Source organism: Marmota flaviventris, chromosome 3 (assembly GCF_047511675.1).
Source record: "Marmota flaviventris isolate mMarFla1 chromosome 3, mMarFla1.hap1, whole genome shotgun sequence".
Taxonomy (NCBI): Eukaryota; Metazoa; Chordata; class Mammalia; order Rodentia; family Sciuridae; genus Marmota; species Marmota flaviventris.
Genome location: NC_092500.1, coordinates 129,171,434 through 129,197,051, shown reverse-complemented (window position 1 = coordinate 129,197,051; position 25,618 = coordinate 129,171,434). Strand labels below are relative to the sequence as shown.

At 36.6% G+C, this 25,618-nt stretch overlaps 1 protein-coding gene across 1 annotated transcript in view; it reads left to right on the top strand.

Moving 5' to 3' along the window:
• The window catches only part of LOC114078854 (pregnancy zone protein-like), a 70,909-nt gene that overhangs the window by 42,681 nt on the left and 2,610 nt on the right, over positions 1-25,618 (top strand). Inside the window, exons 34-35 of the mRNA XM_071609310.1 lie at positions 515-617; positions 1,384-1,461. Of these exons, the coding sequence (XP_071465411.1) occupies positions 515-617; positions 1,384-1,461 (181 nt within the window). The remainder of the gene's footprint in view (positions 1-514; positions 618-1,383; positions 1,462-25,618) is intronic.

Here is a 25,618-nt window from a genome sequence, read left to right as displayed (position 1 = left end):
AGTGTGAAATTAATAGAAAAGTTTATAATGTATTCCTGTTATTTTACAGGCCCCCCCAAAGGAATAAATATGATCACATTGGTTGATCAATGATAATGTTAACATTTGAATATGTCATTATGTAAAAAAAAATGTGGATTGCATGAATATCTTCAAATCTGACTGTGAAGCAAAGGAAATGTTTTATTCAGTCACACAAAAAGAATAGGGTTATATTATAATCACAGATTTTAGAAAGCCATGTCTCTATATCTTGGCAAATATTCACATTGGTCCAGAAAATTAATCTTACACACAGGACTACAAGAGGATATAGGTTGTCTCAGTGGTCTTTGTTCACCATAAAAAATGCCCACAGTTATGGTATAAAACCCATCCTGTCATCCATCAATATTTGCTCATGTAAAAGATACAGGTGAATCAGAGTGAAAGACTATTTAGTGAAAATATGTTTTGTTCAAGGAAGAAAGTAGAAGGCATTCTGTGTCCTTAATTATTCCCATTTTCGTTTTAGGTGACAAATCAGACACTAAGTTTTTCCTTCACGGTTTTGCAAGACATCCCAGTAAGAGACCTGAAGCCAGCGATTGTTAAAGTCTATGACTACTATGAAACAGGCAAGTGAGAGAGAACTGAGACAATTAAACTCTCTCAACCGAAACCAAGAAATTGATCCTATTGTGACAAGTCATCCTATTTTTAATCCACTTAAGTCAATACTGTATCTTTGTTTCTTTCCTCCAAGACATGTACACTGAAGAAACAACCTATAAAACTAATTTATCAGTTAAATTGAATAACAAACATAAGAATTTAAAAAGAAGGATAATACAGGTCACTGTTTTCAAGTAGTTTAGACACAGAGAACATAATACACTTGGAAAGATAAGTTAATGACATATGAGAGTTAACCAGCTAGTAAGATTGAAAAGCTAAAATCATGTTGAAGGTTGATGCTCAATAAGAACAGAGAAAGAAAGATTCAAGCTGGATCCTGAAGAGACAGTAAAAATTTTAGAGTAGAAAGGAGTAAAAAGAGTGTTTTAAACTAGACACATCATTTTTAGAAAAGGATTTAAAGAAACAAGCTCAACAAAGTAAACAGAAGTAGAGGATTCAGAGAAGAGAGAACTTCAAACTGATGCAATGATGGTCATCTTCCTAAAAATTTAAAATTTGAATAGCAGCTGTCTAAACAGGTTTCAATCCCCTCTCCTCTCCAGAGAAAGATAATATAGATATTTTAATTATTCTGTTCAATTTTGGTCGATTTACCTGGAGAGTTTTGATAATTCTTATAGCTTCACTTCACTCCAATAGAAAGGTGAATAAACTTAACATGGTCCCTATTTTTAGATTTTTTTGTTTCTCCATTTCTTTCAGATGAGTTTTCTATTGCTGAGTATATCAGTCCCTGTAGTACAGGTAAGAAGTCACATTTTATGACCATTTTTATATTCTGTAAACCTTGCTTGCTAATATTCCCTTAAATTTTAAATTCTGTAGAATCTGAGATAATTCATATGGCAAGTTCTCACACAAAGAGAAATCTTTGAAGTAAAGCACTTGTTCTGTAGTGGATTCTCCAGTTTCTGAGAAAAAAAATCAATAAGCTTTGTTATTTGTATGACAACTATCCCTAATAGGTAACATTTTGTATCATAGCTACTTGGGTTTCCTTCTTTACAAGGGTTGATGAATTACAACTCTCAAGGCAAATCTAGTCCAACACCTATTTTTGTAAATGATGTTTGATCGGTACATAGCCACACACATTCTCATACTATCGTTATGACTGCCTTAATGCGTTGATTAGTAATGACCAAACCATGTGGCCATATGGCCCACAAAGTCTAAAAATAAAAATATTTACCACCTGGCATATCACAGAAAAAGTTTTATTGTCCCCTACTTTAGTTACTCTGCTGCTACTCTCATCTGAGAGAATGCTCCTCAGGAAACCCTGCAATGTTCTGATGGGTTTTCTTGCTGTTTGCTCTCCATAGATACAAAGCATGAAAATGTTTGAGGACCAGATTCAGGCTGCATATCTTACTGGATTCCCTGTCATATACTTTTATTTAGAAGGAATGGAGTTTGTCTCTATAAAACAAATGCCCAAAATGTGTACTGAATAAATATACATTTCTGGTCAATCATGTATTCATCATTCATTCATCAAATACTAATTGCATGTTCACAGGGAATTTTTAATATATTTTTAAGTAATATGGACACAGATTCATAACATATCTACTTATATTACAAATGTGGACATAAAGTCAAATCAAGAACAATTTAAAATATCTTTATGTTCTGAAAAAAAAACTATTAATTAAGGGAGTGTGCATGTAGTTCAGTATATGCAAGGCCCCAAGTTCAATCCCAGCACCAGAAACACCAGAAAAGTTGTTCATTAATCTAGGAAGCCTTCACTTGGGAAATAAAGGGAAAAGTGGGGTAGGGAGGGGGAGCATGGGAGGAACTCTAGATAGGGCAGAAGGATGGGAAGGGAGTGGGCATGAGGTTAGTAATGATGGTGGAATGTGATGGACATCATTATCGAAAGTACATGTATGAAGACATGAATTGGTGTGAACATACTTTAGATACAGAGATATGAAAAATTGTACTCTATGTGTGTAATAAGAATTGTAATGCATTCCACCGTCATGTATTTAAAAAATAAAATCCATTAAAAATAAACAAATAAAAAATAAATTAGGGGGGCTGGGGTTGTGGCTCAGTGGTAGAGCGCTTGCCTACCATGCGTGAGGCACTGGGTTCAATTCTCAGCACCACATACAAATAAATAAAATAAAGGTCTATCAACAACTAAAAAATATTTAAAATAATAATAATAAATAAATAAATTAGGATTACATAATTTTTTTCTTGAGAGGGAATTCCTAAGCAAAAGCATCAAAAATAGGCTTGAAGAGACACGAAAATGATTGAAGTAATTAGAGAACATTTTGGAAAGAGGCAATAATGTACAGCTGTCAGAGTCTATAGACATAGGAGCCAGACTTCCTGGGATTGAATTCTGACTCTAGCCTGCCTCCCCAACTAAATCACTAGAACAGTTATCTAACCTCTCATTTTAACCTCTCCATTTTCTCATTAAGAAATGAGGATAACATCAGACTTTCTCAAAAAAATATTGTTTATGAAGATGTACTACTGTCTTGAAAAGAGAAATAGCTGAATCAAACAATACCTCATAAAGCTTCTGCTTAAATGAGGTATATTTCAGTTTTGTATGTATTTTGCTAAAGCAAGTTATATGACCAAGCCACGTTTATGTTTGATTATATTATTTTTTGTTTAAAGACCCTTATCTTTTAGAGGTATGTACTGAAATATTTGTGAATCTTATTTCAAAAATGGCAATAGGAGAGATAAAGTGATGGGAACACATAAGTAGGAATACGGGCAGGCAAAATTGTACATGGTTAACAGATATTGGGGCTGGTATTCTAGGTTCATTTTACTGTTATAGTATTATAGGTACATCTGGATACATTATTCTATTTTTATAATCTTATTTCTCTCTAATTTTGAAACTCCACTATAGACAGAAAATTATGAGTAAATAACAATGAAAGTTACAACTATACAGAATTGAACAACAAAAACATTATATATCAAATACCTGGACTATTTAAAATGAACCTTAGAATTGTATTTTATAAAACTAAACTAAATGTATTCAAAATGAAAGATTTTAAAATGGGATCACAGGAAAGTGGGGCAAGATGGCAGCTGAGTAAGAACTTCCATCATCATCTCCCCCTTAGAGACACAGTGGGAATAGGTCTTTGCACACCAGTTTACCTTTACTCTAGCTGAGGAAGCCAGTTGAGAGACTTTTTGTATGTTTTTAGTGTAATAATAAAAAATGATGCATTGAAGAAGGCAAGAAGGAAGGAGTTGCCCAAATCACCCCACTCCCAACTCCAAGCAATAGAGTACAGGGAGATAACTCAGATTCTAGATTTCAAACCTAGAACCAAGCCAAACAAAAGGAAACCCTGAGCTGATCAGAACTGCATGGTCCCTGACCCTAGGCCAGTACCCATACTGAACCTCTGGAACCTTGTTAGCCAGGTGGCCAAGAAACTGCCTCCCATACCCCTTTTTCAACCTCAGGCAGCAGAGCAAAGAAGAAAACTCCTCTCACCTGGGAATGGGGCAGGAAAGTGCGCACAGGACTAGGTGTTGTAAAACTCCGAGATATAGGATGAATTTATAAAGATAGAAACTAAGCACACCTCACCTGCCATTCTGTCTTTCAAGATCAATGCTGAATTAAGACATACTTCACTTGACAGAGAAAGGATAATCATGAAGGCCCTAGTTTCCCCACTCATGCCACAAACCTCTGAGGTATCTACTCATAGAGAACCCTATGGCCTTCACAAGACATAGAGCCCAGCTTGCTGAGCTGAGGAGCTGTGGGGTTACTACACTACTATTGCCCCAAAGAAAAAGTCCAGCCCCTGTGTCCCCTTCCCCACCCAGGCTCTCACTGCACAGTCAGTCTTGAAACCCAGCCCACCCAGGGTACTGAGAAACAATCAGGCAGCTCCCTCCAGCAGCTCTACCAACCCGGCTCTATAAACCAGCCAGGAGTTTTTACTTGCCTTCCCATTGCCAAGCAAGAAATTGTGCTACTCACCCCTGAGAAGCTTGGCCTGCAGAGGCCTCTAGAAATCAATCAAGCAGTTTTGCACACCCTCTTACTGCCCAAATGCAGCTGAGGGCTCTACCCTTGCTCCTTTGACCCTGGGAAACAACCAGGTAACCAATCCTAAGTAACTCAGCCTGTCAAGTCTCATGGGAAGCAGCCAGGTGGCATGATTCACACACATCTGCAGAACATAGCCAGGCAGCCATTCCAGACAGCTCAGTCCACAGAGGTCCAGGGAAACAGAGGAATAGCCCTATTCACTTATCCATGACCCCAGAAAACAAACAGACTTTCCTAAGTAGTAGTCAACAAAGGTCCCCCAGAAAGGTCTTACCTACTACAGGAGTGTGGCCCCCAGAAGCAGTTGGGAAGCTGCTTTTCAGAAGTTCAACCCATGGAGTCCTGAGAAGCCAACACTTTGCCCTGCCCATTTACCCTCAGTCCCACAAAGCAGCTAGGCAGCCCATCCATGTTGGTCCCTATATGCCCCCATGAAGTCACCAGTGCAGGTGTCACACACTGACAGGTGCTCCAAACTGAGCACACTGGCACAGTGCAGCCCCCTGGGACCCTCTGACACTGATAGAACCTTATCCCACTATTGCCATTCACCTGGGTCTTCCAGGTGGCTCCACCCATGTATAATCTCAGAAACCGACAAGCACCCCACACCCACAGCCAGGGACCCCATACCCAGACTTGCCAGAAAACTTGCCTCACCTACGGGAGCTGCATGCCAACTGGTTGTGCAACCCCACCTGCAACCTAGGCCAATAAAATGCATATAAGATATGATAAGAACACAGCATCACCTCCAGGATGTTCTTCTAAAGATACAAATGCCTTCTGGACATTACAGTTTTATGTTTTATAAACACATCAAACTCTTGTTCAAACCTTCTGACTTTTTCTTGCCTATATGAACTATCTTGGTAATAGTGTTATCTATTTTTTAAATTTTTTTTAGTTGTAGGTGGACACAATACCTTTATTTTATTTATGTATTTTTATATGGTGCTGAGAATAAAACCTAGTGCCTCACATGTGCTAGGCAAGTGCTCTACCACTGAGCTACAGCCCCAGTCCCAATAGTTCTATCTTATCAGTTTAATTCACTCTCTTCATCTTCATTCTAAATCCTAATCCATTATCTTCTACCAATGCAAGAACCTTCTTTCTGACTTTCTTGCTTCTTTTCATTCTGTTATAACTTGGATATGTGGTATCCTCCAAAAGCTCATGTGTGAGCCATGCAAGAACATTTAAAGATGAAATGATTAGATTATGAGAGTTGTAACCTTATCAGTGGATTAACCCACTGATATGATTTAACTGGGTGGTAACTATAGGCAGATAGGGTGTGGCTGGAGTAGGTAGGTCACTGGAATGTGCCTTTGGGGTATATATTTTGTCCCTGGTTCTCTCTCTGCTTCCTTGTTGCCACATTCTCAGCTGCTTTCCTATGCATGTCCTTCCACTATGACGTTCTGCAACTGTGGAATCAGTCATCCATGGACTGAGACTTCTGAAACTATGAGCCCCAAATAAACTTTTCCTCCTCTACTTTATTCTTGTCAAGTTGTGGACACAGTGAAAAAAAAAAACAGATAACTAAAACACATTATCTCCTAAATCCATTCACTACATAGCATTCAACATAATGAAATTATGTTTTCTTTAATGTCTATAAGATTACATCACCCTTTTGCTTCACAGCTTTTCTGCAGCTTCTCTTCATACTTGGAATCATATCCAATGTCCTTGCATGACTCAGATCTTCCTACCTCTTCAAACTCATATCCCATCTTCCTTGTTCACTCTCCTCCATTCACACTGGTTTTCTTTCACATCCTTAAATGCACCAAGATTTTTTTGCCCTTTTATCTTTTACAGGTAACAACACATCTATTTGGAAATCTTTTTTTTAAAACCTTGTCTTGACTAGCACTTTTATTTCAGAAATCAGCTCAAAAATCAGTTCCTAAGAAGGTCTTTTTCTGATCTCCAATTGAAGTAGCCTCAACTCCCCTGCTTCTAACATGCAGTCCTTTCCATCATAACATTTGTAATGATTTATCTGTTTATTGAGGAATTTTCTTTACACCTGATTCTCTCACTAGATTTAATCCTGTAGTAGATCAGTAAAGACTGAGTTAGAGATTATTTGGTTTATTACCAAAAAGGAACCTCCATTAAATATTTTTAATCTTTCTTATCCAACTTCCTAGTAATTGTCATTGAAGTTGCTCATTCCCTCTCTGGAACAGTCTCATCTCTACTTCAGTATCACCACACTCTTGGGCTATAGAACTCCAGATTTACATACAATATCCCATACCTTTTTGACCTCTCCATTTGGATATCCAGTAGGCAGCCTACATTTAACATGTCCCAAACAGAGCTCTAACTCTTGAATCTCTCCCCACTAAACTCTCCTCCTCTAACTCTTCCTCACATGAATTTTTATTAACACATTGTCCAAGGGGGCAAAACTGTGACGTATGCAGTCGAGGGGAGAAATAAAGAATGCCCACGAGTTTCTGCCCCTTTTAATGCTTTATTCACTCAAATTACTCAATACAGTTTCACTCTATAGGCTCTTAATCAAGAAAATGACAGTTCTTAATGCTAGGCACTGCAATAGACATAATCAATTCACAGAAAACAATTCTAGATTAATTAATTCACAGCAAACAATTCTAGATTAATTCTAAGCACTGCAAAACACAGTTAACCATGATAGGCTAATGACAGACATTTCCTCTGCAGGCTAAGTTCAAAAGTCTTAATCCTTAGGCTTTATGTCCAGCAGATGCACACTCACTCAGACTGCGGTGACCAGGTCGGAACCAAGGAAGGCTTTTCCTGGTGTGGAGTGGATGACCAGTTGAGGAGAGGGTCATAGGGAGAAGTAGGGCTCTCACCAAGGTCTAGACGAGGCGGTAGAGATTGAGAGTGGTGAGGATCATGCAGAGGCTCTGGAAATGATGACAAGTGATGGGATATCAGGTCCTCATCAGGCTCTCTGAGTGCATCCTTGTTTTGGCTGGCTGAATCCCTGTTCATTTGCTCTATTATTTATACTAAATTTGGGGGCTTTTGATCCCCCTTTCAATCCTTATCAGCTACCACCGGATTTCTCAGTGACATAATTTACCCTGGGGTCAGAAACATCTGGTGGTCTCCACCCTGATCTTCTCACCTTTTCTTCTTATCAGGTGAGGACAACCAGCCAGTGGCTTCACTCTGTTTATCAGGGTGAGGGGAAGTAACTTGTTTGTGGCCATACTAGAGGGCTCTATGGGTATGCCTGGTGAAACTGCTGGTTTCAAACTGGAGTTTTTAAAATGGAGTTGATTAGGCTCAGGCCTAAGGCCATCCTAACACACATTTTATTCAAATTGCTCAAAATCAAATCTTTGAGTCCTGTCTTTCATACCAAAATGCAGTCTACCAGTATGCTTTGTGTGTTATACCTACAAAACATAGTCTAAATACATTTACCTCCATTTTTGTCTTTACCACTGATATATTCCCTGTAATATTATTTTAGCCATCTAATAAATCTTCAAGCTTCTGTTATTTCCCCCTGCAATTAATTTTTTCAATAATTAAAATAATATTTTTAAAACATAAATCTGATCATATCAGCCTTCTGCTTAAAATCTTAGCTTTGGGCTGGGGATGTGGCTCAAGCAGTAGCCCACTCACCTGGCATGCGCGGGGCGCTGGGTTCGATCCTCAGCACCACATAAAAATAAAATAAAGATGTTGTGTCCACCGAAAACTATATATATATATATATATATATATATATATATATATATATATATATATATAAATTCTCTCTCTCTAAAAAAAAATCTTAGCTTCATATTGAATGTCAAAAGAAATTCCAAATTCTTTGTAACTCCTTGTATTGTTCTTAGATTTCTAAAATGTTAGCCTGCTTACCATTTTTAGAATATGCCAGGCTAGTTCTTCATCCTAGATTTACTAGCTCTTATGTTTGCTTGAATGATATTCCCCATTATTTTAAGTTTCCTCTTGTCATTCAGATCTCATCCTAAATACAATTCTCTCAGAAATCACTAACAAAGTCAGTCATTTGCTTTCATGTACTCTAATCTTCAATGGTATTTATCAATATCTTTTGTCTATATACATAAATGTTTGTTATCAGTAAAAATGCAGGCTGCAAGTGACCTGCTACCCCTTCTCTCGTTTTGTTCTACACTCAGTCTTCAATAGTGTGTTCTCAATGAACATATACAGAAATAATTAGTGATAATAATGTTCTACACCTCACCTAATACTTACAAATCCTGTCATTCAGATTCTTTAACCTATCTCTCATTCATCTTCTCATTAATAGAGACTTATTAATGGAGGCTTTGTTTTGTTTTGTTTTTATATTATGCCAATATCTTTTTAGTGACAATGTCTGCCTCTTTTCTGGATAACCACTAATCTGTATTCCACATTGCTGCCTACATAACAGTACTGAAGCACAAAACTGACAACCTCACCTCCCTGTTTTAGGATCTTTTATTGATGGCATTTAGCTTTGCCCCAGGCCCTTGTGTTCTGGCCACTGTCTCCTTCTCTGTTACTATTTCCACTTACTTCCCACTCACATATGTTCTTGATTGTGTGTCATGCATCAATAAATCCAGACTTTATCACATTTCCATGTGTTTTCTCTTCTTCCCATACCATACTCTGAACCATATTTTTCCTTTTGGTTCACACCCACAGATATTATCCCCCAGGAACTTCCTATCCTGTTCGATTTAGGTGTCCCCTGTCCCCTCCCCTAATACTCCACATTTAACTCTTTCAAGGCACTTACTACAGAGTGGTGCTAGCATTTATTTACGCATCTGCCTCTTAACAGATTTTAAGTTCTCATAGGGCTTTCTTTTCTCAGAAATCACAGAGCACCTCATATGTAGGTAATACATAAATTGTGAAATGAGCAAATTGTTTATATAAAGTGGCATTGGATTATGTTTCTGCACAGATGGTTCTGTTTTCATTGCAGATTTATAATTTGTCCAGTTAAAGAAAATTTTCAGATATATTGTTAACAATAATTTTCAGGACTCAACCAATGTAGAATCCATATGGTTCAAAAACTAGGATGTAAAAAATTATACTGATGTCATCCTCTCATTTTTGTCTCTTATTTGCCCAATTCCCATCTCCTTCCCTTTTACATAACTTATGTTTAGTGTTTTAGGTAATCATTCAATTTTTCTCAATTTACACCCAGGCAGACATGGTTATTGATTCTTATCCTCCCCTTAGCATAAAAAGTAACATAAATACACTCTTCTTATTTGTACTTCATAATACATCCTATACATATTTCCTTATTAGTACATAGAAATTTTCATTTTTTAATGACACAGCTTCACAACATTACATTGTATAGATATTCCATAATTCATTAACTAGTTCCCTATTGATGTAAATTTGGGCTGCTTCCAATATTTTACCACTACAAACAACATTGCAAAGAATAACCTTGAATGCATGCACCATTTCATCAGTGTGCAAGCATGTGTAAAGATTGCCTTCCTAGAAATATAATTGCTGAGTCAAATGACTTTTGCAATAGTAGTCTTAATAGATATTTTGATGTATTGATAAATATTGTTGCATATTAATTTTATGTCCAGATAGCATACTGAATTCTCCCATAGTCCTTAGGCATTTCTTTGTTGATTTTCTTGTATTTTATTTTTAAATCAAATAATATGCAAATTATGATAATTTTTGCATTCTGATGATAATTTGCATATGATAATTCTGCCTTTCCTTTTTCTTCTTCTTTTTATTTGTTCTTTTTAGATATACATGACAGTAGAGTGTATTTTGACATATTACATATTCATAGAGTATAACTTATTCTAATTAGGATCCCATTCTTGCGATTATATATGATGTGGAATTTCACTGGTCATGTATTCATATATAAACATAGGAAAGTTATGTTCAATTCATCCTACTGTCTTTTCTATTCCCAACATGCCTCCCTTCCCTTCATTCCCCTTTGTCTAATCCAATGACCTTCTATTCTTCCCTTCCCCACTTATTGTGTGTTAGCATCCACATATCAAAGAGAACATTCAGCCTTTGACTTTTGGGGACTGGCTTATTTCACTTAGCATGATAGTTACTATTTATTTCATGACAGCATGTTAGCTATTATCTATTTCACTTAGCATGATAGTTATTATCTCTTTATTTTGGGGGTTTGTCTGAAACTTCCAGTACAATTTTAAAGACTAATGAAGATAGATATATGTATTACTTCTGACTTATGAAGAATGTTTTCTTATTAACTATTGTTACTTACTTTTAGAAGAAGATAATATACACATATGTACAATTATATATATTAAATACTGTATATAGTTATAGAACTATATCCATTGATTATTATTATATTACTGGTTATTTTGTAACAGCTTGGTCATGTTGTAAAAATGATTAATTCTTTAATGTGATACTGGCTTATGTTTACTAACTTTTCATTTTAAGTATTTATCAACATTCGTAAGAATAGTCTCATTCATATTATCTTTACCAAGTTTGGACATCAATATTATACTCAGTTCATAAAAAAAAAATGTTAAGTTTCTATGTTTTGAAAAAAAGTTCAATATCCTTGCAATTGAAATTGTTTAGTTTGCTGTGAGAAACTGCTCCCTTAGTTGCTCCCTCCCTCCCTGAATGTTATATTTGTTCAAGTTGATATCAATGCTTTGTGTATTGCCAGTATTTTGCAACCACATAAATTCAAAAAGAAAAAACCTCATTTCATTTTGAGGAAGTTATTTGCCTTGAACTTAGTGTGTTATTATTGTTAACAATAATTGTTATAATTGTGTGTGCTCAATAAATGATGTGGATATATAGATGAAAGGAATTAATTCCTAGTCACCTAGGATGAAGATATAGCAATTGTCTTACACAAGGTTGACAAATAATCTAATGAACTCATTACATCATCATGCAAAACTTATTATAAAAATTCAAATAATATATTTGTTAGTGAATTTGTAGTTTAATACACAATTGAATTACTGTACCTATAATGTCAATAAATAAATTTAAATATGGCAAACGTTCTTCATTAGAAAACTACAGTTTCTTAGTAGTTTTTTTAGTTCTACGTGTCTGTCAGTAACTGAACACACAAAAAAGACTGCTTATCAGTTTGCAAATAACACAATGCTGGGAAACACAACTCATCTGTGGACATTGGAATCACATTTGAAAAACTAAGAGAACAGACCAACAGTTGCAAATTCATAATATTTGAATATGTCTAAATAGACATTTTTCAAAAGAAAAATACAAATGACCAATAAGTATATGAAAAATGTTCAATATCACAAGCTTTCACACCCTAAGCAATTTACAGATTCAGGGCAATGCCTATCAAAATTCCAAGGAGGTTGCATAATCAGATAGAAATAATAAGTTCCAATGTTTCATAGCATAGTAGGGTAGCTATAGTTCATAACAATTTATTATATATTGCCGCAGTCTGGGTAGGCACAAAATCACGAGCCACTCAAGCAGGAACAAACTTTATTTTTTGAAACTGCTGCCAATGTTCTGTACGCCCCCGGGAAGATCGTCGATCCACCCACGTGGCGTTCTCCCGGAACCCCCAGAGGAAGTTCCTCCCCTGGAACTCCCTCCTACTGTATTTCCCCAACCAATGGGAACTCTCCAGGAGTCCTGTAGCAGGCTGAGGTAAACAGCAGGAGTCCAATATCCATATGAATGCAAATCTTAACATAATCATATCATCTCAATGGCTAGCTGGCGTCACCTTTCAACCAAAAATGCCATGCATCATATACTTGGCTGACTCTTAGCATCTCCTCCCTTCTGTTTAATTAAGCAACAAGCAATGTGGCTACGGACCGTGCCTGTTAGGTTTGTCCAATTCAACATATGGTTCTTACCCGTCATCGGAAAACTGACCTCTAGGCGTCAGCCTCCTGTCTTAGGTTGATACCACTGCAATTGGATCATACCCGTCACTGACTACCGGTCCAGCATATAGCCATACTTGTGGATAGGCCTATGCACCAGTGGGGGGGGGGGGGGTGAGGTTCTTTGCCTCACCTCTGTTGGCCCCCAAAATTAGACCATCACTAGTAAAAGGGAGGAGGATACAGAAATGCCATGACACCAAGTCAAATGACGGCTCCTAGGAAAAATTGCATCACTGGTGACACATCAGCAAAGATACGCCAGCACTACCATAATTTGCTGCATCAACAGATAGATCACAATGCATACAAGTGATACATAGTCCAGGCAAGTTCTGTAAGCAGTTCAAAGCAGAGGAATCTATCAATATGTCCATATCCTCCCAAAATAAATTGACTCATTGATTGAGCATTACTTCTTGAGTTATTAATCATTGATGTATCAGTTTATACAGTTTGTTGTGATAACTCTCGAAGAAGTTGTAGTTTGGTTTCATCTTTGTCTTCACTGGCACTGGGATGAAAATAGGAATTCTGACAATGATGCTAAAAAAATATGTAACATTTCAACAGGTACTAAGAAAACAATTTTTAGAACAATTTACATTATCCTGAACAGAATTATTAAATATAATGAAAAGAAAAGGTGAAAGTAAACAAACAGATCTGTTAACCTCCTATTTGTTCATATATTAAAACAATCCTCAACAGCTGTTTACCCAAATTAAATTAAACTATTAAAATCACGTGAATAATAAAAAAAAATTCGGATCCATATTCATGAGCGCTCCTCTTATATGATATATGGACATACACACATACAGACATACAACACAAGACAGAAGTGTGCACACATAACATAGAACACATAAGACAATAGTAAAGGCCTTGTAGCTTTACCTAGGTGAAATCTCCATTGCAATGTTTAAAAACTCCACAGTCAAAAAATAAAACTGATCAGAAAAACATTAACCTAGGTCTGTATGAGCTCAAAAATAAAATAGAACTTTATGATGTGGGAAAAAGCAATAATAAAATAGATATTGAAAAAAGCATCCTGGTTAATCACTGTTGCAGATGTAAGAATAGCCAAGCTGGAGTTCTGGATATCAGCTGTTATGGATTTGAGTCAAATTATCTTCCTTTTGGTCTGTACAAATTGTTTTGGATAATCTCTCTGGAATCGAAATCGGCTGCTGTTCTCCCTGTGGAAAAACACAAACAGAACCCCGACTCCAGACAATCACTGGGTCAGGACCTTTCCATTGTCCTGTTAGAATATCCTTCCAAAGTACCTTAGGTTTATGTACATTTTTTGGATACAAATGTCTTTCCGCAGCACTAAGCCCTGATGAATCCAAATTTAAAAAGTTTAGAGTAAAAAGGGTTATTTTAAGTTTATCTTTGGGGGATATATACCCCTTTCCAATTCCCTCCTTTTGTTTTAATAAGTACATTTTAATAGTTTGATGAGCTTTTTCAACTATGCCTTGTCCTTGTGGATTGTATGGAATTCCTGTTATGTGAGTAATGCCAAATGATGAGCAAAATTGTTTAAAAGAGGTAGAAGCATAACCAGGACCATTATCTGTTTTTAACTGTTTTGGAACGCCCACAGTGGCAAAATTTTGTAAGCAATGAGCTATAACATCTTTAGTTTTTTCTCCAGCATGAAGGAAGCCCATCAAAAATCCAGAAGAAGTATCAACTGTAACATGCAAATATTTTAATTTTCCAAATTCTGGCAAGTGTGTGATGTCCATCTGCCAAATATGGTTAGTATCAGTCCTCTAGGATTGACTCCAAGATTAACTTGTGATAAAAATGTCACACAATTTTGACATTGTTTTATTATATGTCGGGCTTGTTCTTTAGTTATTTTAAAACGCTTTTGTAAAGTATTAGCATTGACATGGAACCTTTTATGAAAATTTATAGCTTCTTCTATTGTGGAGAAAATATGTATGTCATGTGTAGATTTATCTGCTAATTCATTGCCCAAACTAAGGGCTCCAGGCAATCCTGTATGTGCCCTGATATGTCCTATAAAGAATGGATCTTTTCTGTCCCAGATTAGACTTTGTATAGTGGAAAACAAAGAGAAAACAGTAGAAGAAGGGGAAATCCTACCAGCATCTTCAAGGGATACTATAGCATTAACTACATATGACTATCAGAAAATAAATTAAATACAGAATCTTTAAACATCATAAAAGCTTGTAATACTGCATTAAGCTCTACCTTTTGAGCTGATTGGGTACTAAAAATATAAAAGTTTGATCAGGGTTAACTGCTGCTGTACCATTATTTGACCCATCAGTGAATATATTTGGAGCATTCATGATAGGGGTTTTTCTTGTCATCTTTGGAAAAACTACAGGATGCTTAGACCAAAAAGACAACAAAGGATTAGATGGTAAGTGATTATCAAATGAAACATTAGACTTACACATGATTATTGCCCAAGTATTTAACTCATTAGCTAACTCATCAATTTGATCCATAGTATATGGAGTAATAATTTTATTGGGAGAAATCCCAAACACTCCCTTTGCCGCTTTTATTCCTTTGAGTATTAATTGTCCTACAGCCTCAGGATATCTAGTAAGAATAGTGTTAGGAGAATAAGATAAATGTATCCATAATAATGGACCTTCTTGCCAAAATACTCCTGTAGGAATATTTTTTGTTGGCAGTACAATAAATAATAAAGGCAAACATATCAATTCTATCCAAATGCATATTTTCCATATATGTTTCAATGATTTTTAATGCCTTTCTTGCTTCAGGCGTCAACATGCGGGGTGAATTTGGATCTGATGGACCTTTTAGAATATCAAATAAAGGTCCCAACTCTCCTGTTGGTATGCCTAGATAAGGCCTTATCCAATTTATGTCTCCCAATAACTTTTGAAAGTCGTTAAGTGATTTGAGTTGATCTACTCGTATTTGAATTTTTGGTGGACAGACCATGGTTGAGGATAATAGAACTCCTAAATAATTAATTGGAAGATTTAATTGTACTTTATCTATTGCTATCTCTAGATTATAATTTTTTAATAAATTTGTAAGTGTGGCATAACATTCTAGCAATGTGTTTTTATCTTTATGTGCCAATAACACATCATCCATATAGTGAAATATTTGTAGTTCAGGATTTTGATTTCTAAGTGGCTGGATTGCTTTGTTAACATAAATTTGACACATAGTTGGACTATTAGCCATCCCTTGAGGGAGTACTTTTCATTCATATCTCTGATCAGGACCTTCATGATTTAGTGCAGGGATAGTAAATGCAAAATGTGGACTATCCTTGGGATGAATTGGAATTGAAAAAAAAAATCTTTAATATCTATAGCTAAAACATACCAGGTTTTTGGTAAAGCAGACAATTGGGGAATCCCTGATTGAGCAGGTCCCATAATAACCATCTCATTATTAATGGCTCTTAAATCTTGCAATAATCTCCATTTACAGGATTTCTTTTTAATGACAAAAATGGGAGTATTATGGGGAGATACGGAAGGTTGTATATGTCCCTCTGCTAATTGTTGTTTGATCAGGTCATGGGCTACTTGTATCTTTTCTTTAGTCGGGGCCACTGAGGAACCCACACTGGTCTTTCTGATTTCCAAGTAATTTTGATTGTTTCAGTGGCCCTTTCTGAAAACCCAATCCATGTCTATTTATTTCTTGATCTATTTGAATTGGTGCTATCATACCTTGTTCTTGTTCTCTTAATCTTTTTTCTTTCCTAAAGCCTTGTCTAGCCCTAGTAGTGGGTGTGTTAGGATTGATGTTATTTGTTAATGTCAAACCTAATTGATCTAGGACATCTCGTCCCCATAAATTTATAGGAAGATGATCCAATACATAGGGCTTCACATCCTTCAGGATCCTTCCAATCTAATACCATTGCACTTCTATGGGGCTTAGTTGCCACTCCTAGTCCTCGAAGCATTTGAGTGGCTTGTTGTAATGGCCAATGTTTTGGTCATTCTTGACAAGATATGATGCTAAGGTCAGCACCTGTGTCCAGTAGCCCATTAAAGTCATGTCCTTGAATATTTAGTTTTAGCATGGGGCGAGAATCTAAATTTAAAGACAGCATAGCCCAATCTACACCTGTGGAGCCTAATCCCTTGGAACCTCTTTCTACAGTACGACTGGAAAATTTATCATGCAGGCTGGGTATTATTAATAACTGTGCTATTCTATCTCCTGGTGAAATTACTGATATACCTCTTGGAGAACTAGCTATAATTTTTATTTCACCCTCATAATCGGGATCAATTACCCCAGGACTTATCATAAGTCCTTTTAGTGTTGAAGAACTGCGTCCCAATAATAAGCCTACTGTTCCTTGGGGAAGAGGTCCTTTTACTCCTTTGGGAATGATTTGAACTCCCATCTCTGGAGTTAGTACTGCTCTGGCAGAGGTGCAGATGTCCAACCCTGTGCTCCCTCTAGCTTGTCTGATGAGGGATTTAATGGATAATGCATCCTGGGCACTACCTTGATGGTGCTGCTGGGTTCCTCCATTGCCCCGTATATTTGTGGTTTTGGGCCCCAGAGCATTGGGCCCTCCAGTCCGTTTTTTGGCAATGGAGCCTGATGCCTTTCTCCACGATATCATGGGTAAACACTTGGTCCTTGTCTGTTTTTTGATAACGGAATACCCTCTATGGTGGTTTGAGAACGGCACTCATTAGCCCAATGTTTCCCTCTACAGCATCGTGGGCAAATACCCGGTATTCTATTCCTTTGATACCTAGCTTTGTTAAACCCTCCTCCTATGGGGCAACTCCTTTTAAAATGTCCTGTTTGATCACAATTATAGCATGTTTTTGGCCTGGCATCTAAAGCCTGTTGTACTGCTGCTAAGACTTGCCCTTGTTCATTAATGTCTCTACATAATTTAATATATGTGTTTAAATCTTCATGTCTCCATGGTCTAATCTCTCTCTGCAGCAACAATTTGCTTGGTCATAAGCCAGTTGTTTTATAAATGGCACTGCCTGTTCTGTATCTCCAAATATTCTGGAAGCTGTTTGAATAAGCCTATCTACAAATTCAGCATAAGGTTTATTAGTTCCTTGTATTACCTTAGATAATTGTCCTTGTAAATCTCCATGCCCCTGTAAAGTTTTCCATGACCTAACCGCATCTACAGCAATTTGTGCGTATACGCCAGGATCATATTCAATTTGTTGTCGTTGACCCTCATAAGGTCCTTTTCCTAATAACATATCTAGATTTCTTTGAGGGTAACCGGCTGCTGCATTTTGCCTAGCTGTCTCCATGCAAAATTCCTCATTGGCAACCTTCCATAACAAATATTGTCCTCCATTTAGCACAGATCGACACATGTTAGCCCAATCTGCTGGCGTCATGTCTAAGTTGGTAATGGATTTGACCATGCTCACAGTGAAGGGTGCTTGTGGCCCATAGGTTGTTACAGCCTCCTTTAATTGCTTCACTGTTTTGAAATCTAAAGCACGGTGAATTTCTTGCCCTCCTGCCTGCTCAAGTACAGGGCATGCTAATCTTTGGGGTCCTGCCTCAGGATTCTGTCCATCAACTACGGGAGTTGAGGGCCGCTCAGCTGTAGATGGAGCTGTTGGTTGAATTACGCCCTCTTTTGATAGAACGGAGTTAGTAGCAGCCTCCTGTTGTAATTCCCCGCCTGATGGTTGTTTTTCCTCTAAGCTTTCTTTCTTCAAATTTTCCTCTGTCTGACTAGCTCGAGAGACCTTCTCTTTTGCTTGACCTAACATGTTTTCTACCATAGTCTGGACCTCTAACAATTTACTTAACAGTTTTTCGGTTTGTTTTTTACTAGTTTCTAATCTACTATAAAGGTAATGCAACCCAATAAGATAGCATAAAACAAAACCGAAACAGAATGAAACAAAAACGGAACAAAGAATAGTTGTATCAATTTTCTCTTTCTCAGGGCCCAACAACTTCAAACCTTGAGCCAACCATTTTTCCCAGTTTGCCTGAGAAAATTCTAGGGATAGGCAGCTTGAAAAAAAAACAAAATAAATCAAAACAAGGACACATTGTTTTTTGAAATGGTCACCCATTTTGTCGCCTTCCCTCAGGGGCGAGCAATTTTACTCACCTCCAAGCTTCAGGCATTCCCCGTACGGGCCACCAAATGCCGCAGTCTGGCTAGGCACAAAATCACGAGCCACTCAAGCAGGAACAAACTTTATTTTTTGAAACTGCCGCCAATGTTCTGTACGCCCCCGGGAAGATCGCCGATCCACCCACGCGGCGTTCTCCCGGAACCCCCAGAGGAAGTTCCTCCCCTGGAACTCCCTCCTACTGTACTTCCCCAACCAATGGGAACTCTCCAGGAGTCCCGTAGCAGGCCAAGGTGAACAGCAGGAGTCCAATATCCATATGAATGCAAATCTTAACATAATCATATCATCTCAATGGCTAGCTGGCATCACCTTTCAACCAAAAATGCCATGCATCATATACTTGGCTGACTCTTAGCAATGTATTTTACAAAATACTACAAAAGGGAAGTTTGATTTCCTAACACAAAGAAATGATAAAATGTTTAAGGAAAGGGAAATACTAATTGCCTGGATCTATCATTACACATTTATATGTGCATACAATTATCACATCATAGCCCATAAATATGTACAATTACTATGTTTTAATTTTTAAAATGATCACCTCTTAATAGAGATATAAAGGGATTCAAATTCTTAGTTGGAAACCATGTTTGAAATGTAGAGTTAGAGGCAACGTGGAGAAGGATGTTGGGTATTTTGCTAATAATAGATTCTGAGGTCTAAAAGAATTAAATTTCAAGACACGTGGAAGGATAGAAAATTGGGTCATATTAGAAAAAGCCTGGAACTATAAAAGAATGAAAGACTGATTAAAAACACCTGGGAGGATGGATGAAGTTAGCAGAGTAAAAACACCTGGATCTTACCAAGAGTAATTGTAAAGAAATAGAAAATCTGAATAGCCCTCTAAGTAATATGGAGATTAAGTAAATAATCAAAAACAACCTAAAAAAGAAAAGTCCAGGATCAGGTGGTCTCCTAGACAGATTCTACCAAACACATAAAGAAGAATAAATGCTAATCTTTCTAAAGTATTTCCTTTAAAAAATGAAGAGGAAGAAACTTCAAACTTTTTAATAATGCCAGCAGCACCCTGAAACCAAAGCCAAACAAAGACATCACAAGAAAAGAAAACTACAGGCCAATATCCCTAATCTATACAGGTGCAAAAGTCCACAACAAAATGCTAGGAAATAGAATCCAACAACAATAACCTGGTTATATTTGTCCCTGGGATACATGAATTGTTTTGCATACACAAATCTAAAAGAAGGACAAAACTTCATAAAAAGGATAAGTGAGGAAAATCACATGATCTTATCTATAGATGCAGATAAAGCACTTCACAAAATTCAACATTCTTTCGCTATAAAAATTCTTTAAAAAGTAGAGATAGAAGATAAGTACACCTCAATATAATAAAGGTTGTATACGAAAAACCCATAACTAATATCATACACAATGGTGAAAAGTTGAAAACTTTCCCTCTAAGATCAGGAGTATTTTTTCCCTAAAAGACGCCCACTCTTACCACTTCTGTCCAACATAGTATTGGCAGTCTTAACCAGAGCAATTAGTCAAGAAAAATAAATAAAAGGCATCCACATCAGAAGGTTAGAAGTATAATTTTCTCTATTTGCAGATGTCATAATTATCTATACATTATATATAATTTTATATATATGACATACATATGTGTATGTATATATCCCCCAACAACTCCATTTTCTAAACTATTAGAATAAGTAAATTCAATAAATCAAAACACAAAATCCCCTGCATTTCTTTTTTTACATATTAATTGTACATATTGTATGTAATAGGATTCAATGTGATATTTTCATATGTGTATATAGCAGCATTGGTCTTGCCCATCCACCCTTCTTCTACATTAGCCCACCTACACTGGAACCCTTCCCAGTCCCTAGTAATCCCTTTTCTTCTCTTCAGGTCATCTTTTTCTTCTTCTTCCTCCTCCTCTTCTTCTGTTTTGGGGTGTGTGAATGTGTGTGTGTGTGTGTGCGCTCGCGCACATTCGTGTATTTGTTTTGTTTTATTCTGCTTTTTGTTTTGTTTTGGTCTTCTTAGTTTCTACATATGAGAGAGAACATTCAATACTAGTTCTTTGTCTGGGTTATTGCATTTAACATGATGTACTCCAATCCCATTCATTTTGCTACAAATTATAGGATTTCATTCCTTAGGCTATGAAATACTCCAGTGGGTTTGTGTGTGTGTGTATGTGTGTGTGTCTGTGTGTGTGTATACATATATATAAAATATATATGTATATATATACTTTTTTCCTTATCTAATCATTTGTTGATGGGCACTTAGGCTGATTCCATATCAGCAATTGTTAATGGTACTACAATAAATATGGGCTATTAAGTACCACTTCGGTATGCTGATTTAATTTCCTTTGAATATATACCCAGGAGTGTGATACCTGGCTCATACAATAATTCTTTTTTTTTATTATTAGTTGTTCAAAACATTACAAAGCTCTTGACATATCATATTTCATACATTTGATTCAAGCGGATTATGAACTCCCATTTTTACCCCGTATACATATTGCAGAATCACATCAGTTACACATCCACTGATTTACATATTGCCATACTAGTGACTGTTGTATTCTGCTGCTTTTCCTATCCTCTACTATCCCCCCTCCCCTCCCCTGCCCTCCCCTCCCATCTTCTCTCTCTACCCCATCTACTGTAATTCATTTCTCTCTCTTCTTTTTTTTTCCCCTTTCCCCTCACTTCCTCTTATATGTAATTTTGTATAACAATGAGGGTCTCCTTCCTTTACCATGCAATTCCCTTCTCTCTCCCTTTCCCTCCCCCCTCTAGTCCCTGTTTAATGGTGATCTTCTTCTCATGCTCTTCGTCCCTGCTCTGTTCTTAGTTGCTCTCCTTATATCAAAGATGACATTTGGCATTTATTTTTTAGGGAATGGCTAGCTTCACTTAGCATAATCTGCTCTAGTGCCATCCATTTCCCTGCAAATGCCATGATTTTGTCATTTTTTAGTGCTGAGTAGTACTCCATTGTGTATAAATGCCACATTTTTTTTTATCCGTTCATCTATTGAAGGGCATCTGGGTTGGTTCCACAGTCTAGCGATTGTGAATTGTGCTGCTATGAACATTGTTGTAGCAGTGTCCCTATAGTACGCTCTTTTAAGGTCTTTAGGGAATAGTCAAAGAAGGGGAATAGCTGGGTCAAATGGTGGTTCCATTCCCAGCTTTCCAAGGAATCTCCATACTGCTTTCCAAATTGGCTGCACCAATTTGCAGTCCCACCAGCAATGTACAAGTGTACACTTTTCCCCACATCCTCGCCAGCACTTGTTGTTGTTTGACTTCATAATGGCTGCCAATCTTACTGGAGTGAGATGGTGTCTTAGGGTGGTTTTGATTTGCATTTCTCTGACTGCTAGAGATGGTGAGCATTTTTTCATGTACTTGTTGATTGATTGTATGTCCTCCTCTGAGAAGTGTCTGTTCAGGTCCTTGGCCCATTTGTTGATTGGGTTATTTGTTATCTTATTGTTTAATTTTTTGAGTTCTTTGTATACTCTGGATATTAGGGCTCTATATGAAGTGTGAGGAGTAAAAAATTGTTCCCAGGATGTAGGCTCCCTATTTACCTCTCTTATTCTTTTTCTTGCTGAGAAAAAACTTTTTTTAGTTTAAGTAAGTCCCATTTGTTGATTGTTGTTATTAAGTCTTGTGCTATGGGTGTCCTATTAAGGAATTTGAAGCCTGATCCCACAATATGTAGATCGGAACCAACTTTTTCTTCTATCAGACACAGAGTCTCTGATCTGATATCAAGCTCCTTGATCCATTTTGAGTTAACTTTTGTGCATGGCGAGAGAAGGGTATTCAGTTTCATTTTGTTGCATATGGATTTCCAGTTTTCCCAGCACCATTTGTTGAAGATGCTATCCTTCCTCCATTGCATGCTTTTAGCCCCTTTATCAAATATAAGATAGTTGTAACTTTGTGGATTGGTCTCTGTCTCCTCTATTCTGTACCATTGGTCCACCTGCCTGTTTTGGTACCAGTACCATGCTGTTTTTGTTACTACTGCTCTGTAGTATAGTTTGAAATCTGGTATCGCTATACCACCTGATTCACACTTCCTGCTTAGAGTTGCTTTTGCTATTCTGGGTCTTTTATTTTTCCATACGAATTTCATGATTGCTTTATCTATTTCTACAAGAAATGCCATTGGGATTTTGATTGGCATTGCATTAAACCTATAGAGAACTTTGGGTAATATCGCCATTTTGATGATGTTAGTTCTGCCTATCCATGAACAGGGTATATTTTTCCATCTTCTAAGATCTTCTTCTATTTCTCTCTTTAGGGTTCTGTAGTTTTCATTGTATAAATCTTTCACCTCTTTTGTTAGGTTGATTCCCAAGTATTTTTTTTTTTTTGAGGATATTGTGAATGGGATGTTTTTCCTCATTTCCATTTCAGAAGTTTTGTTGCTGATATACAGGAATGCCTTTGATTTATGCGTGTTGATTTTATATCCTGCCTCTTTGCTGAATTCATTTATTAGTTCTAGTAGTCTCTTTGTAGACCCTTTTGGGTCTTCTATGTATAGAATCATGTCGTTCACAAATAGTGATAATTTAAGTTCTTCTTTTCCTATTTTTATGCCTTTAATTTCTTTCGTCTGTCTAATTGCTCTGGCCAGTATTTTGAGAACTATATTGAATAGAAGTGGTGATAGAGGGCATCCCTGTATTGTTCCAGATTTTAGAGGGAATGCCTTCAGTTTTTCTCCATTTAGAATGATGCTAGCCTGAGGCTTAGCACATATAGCTTTTACAATGTTGAGGTAAGTTCCTGTTATCCCTAGTTTTTCTAGTGTTTTGAACATAAAGGGATGCTGTACTTTGTCGAATGCTTTTTCTGCGTCTATCGAGATGATCATATGATTCTTATCTTTAAGTCTATTGATGTGGGGAATAACATTTATTGATTTCCATATATTGAACCAGCCTTGCATCCCAGGGATGAATCCTACTTGATCATGGTGTACAATTTTTTTGATATGCTTTTGTGTCCGATTCGCCAGAATTTTATTGAGGATTTTTGCATCTAGATTCATTAGAGATATTGGTCTGTAGTTTTCTTTCTTTGAAGTGTCTTTGTCTGGTTTCGGAATCAGGGTGATGTTGGCCTCATAGAATGAATTTGGAAGAGCTCCCTTTTTTTCTATTTCTGAAATAACTTGAAAAGTATTGATATTAATTCTTCTTTAAAGGTTTTGTAAAACTCCGATGTATATCCATCCGGTCCTGGGCTTTTTTTGCTTGGTAGTCTTTTGATGGCTTCTTCTATTTCATCCATTGATATTGGTCTGTTCAAGTTGTGTGTATCCTCCTGACTCAGTCTGGGCAAATCATATGACTTAAGAAATTTATCAATGTCTTCACTATCTTCTATTTTATTGGAATATAGGGTTTCAAAATAATTTCTAATTGTCTTCTGTATTTCTGTAGCATCTGTTGTGATATTGCCTTTTTCATCCCGTATGTTAGTAATTTGAGTTCTCTCTCTTCTTCTCTTCATTAGCACGGCTAAGGGTCTGTCAATATTATTTATATTTTCAAAGAACCAACTTTTAGTTTTGTCAATTTTTTCAATAGTTTCTTTTGTTTCAATTTCGCTGATTTCCACTCTGATTTTAATTATTTCTTGCCTTCTGCTACATTTGCTGTTGTTTTGCTCTTCCTTTTCTAGGGCTTTGAGATGAAGTGTGGGCTCATTTATTTGTTGGTTTTTTCATTTTTTTTTTTTTTGAGGAATGACCTCCAGGCAATGAATTTCCCTCTTAAAACTGCTTTCATTGTGTCCCATAGATTCCGATATGTTGTACCTGTGTTTTCATTTATCTCTAAGAATTTTTTTATTTCCTCCTTTATGTCTTCTGTAACCCATTGATCATTCAGTAACATATTGTTCATTTTCCATGTGATGTAGGGTTTTTCCTTCCTTCTTTTATCATTGATTTCCAGTTTCATTCCATTATGATCAGATAAAATGCATGGTATTATCTCCACACCTTTATATTTACTGAGGGTTGCCCTATGGCATAATATATGGTCTATTTTTGAGAAGGATCCATGTGCTACTGAGAAAAAAGTATATCCACTTGATGGTGGTTGATATATTCTATATATGTCAGTTAAGTCTAGGTTATTGATTGTGATATTGAGTTCTATAGTTTCTTTATTCAACTTTTGTTTGGAGGATCTGTCCAATGGTGAGAGAGATGTGTTGAAGTCACCCATAATTATTGTGTTGTGGTCTATTTGATTCTTGAACTTGAGGAGAGTTTGTTTTATGAATGTCGCAGCACCATTATTTGGTGCATAAATATTGATAATTGTTATGTCTTGTTGGTGAATGGTTCCTTTTAACAGTATATAATGTCCTTCCTTATCCCTTTTGATTAACTTAGTCTTGAAGTCGATTTTATTCAATATGAGGATGGCCACACCTGCTTGCTTCTGAGTACCGTGTGCATGGTATGATTTTTCCCAGCCTTTCACCTTCAGCCTGTGTATGTCTTTTCCAATCAGATGTGTCTCCTGGAGGCAGCATATTGTTGGATTTTTTTTTAAATCCATGTTACCAGCCTATGCCACCTTATTGGTGAGTTTAAGCCATTAACATTTAGAGTTACTATTGATATATGGTTTGTATTTCCAGCCATGTTTGATTATTTATCTTTTTTTAAAATTTGGTTTGTTTCTCCATGATTAGCTTCCCCCC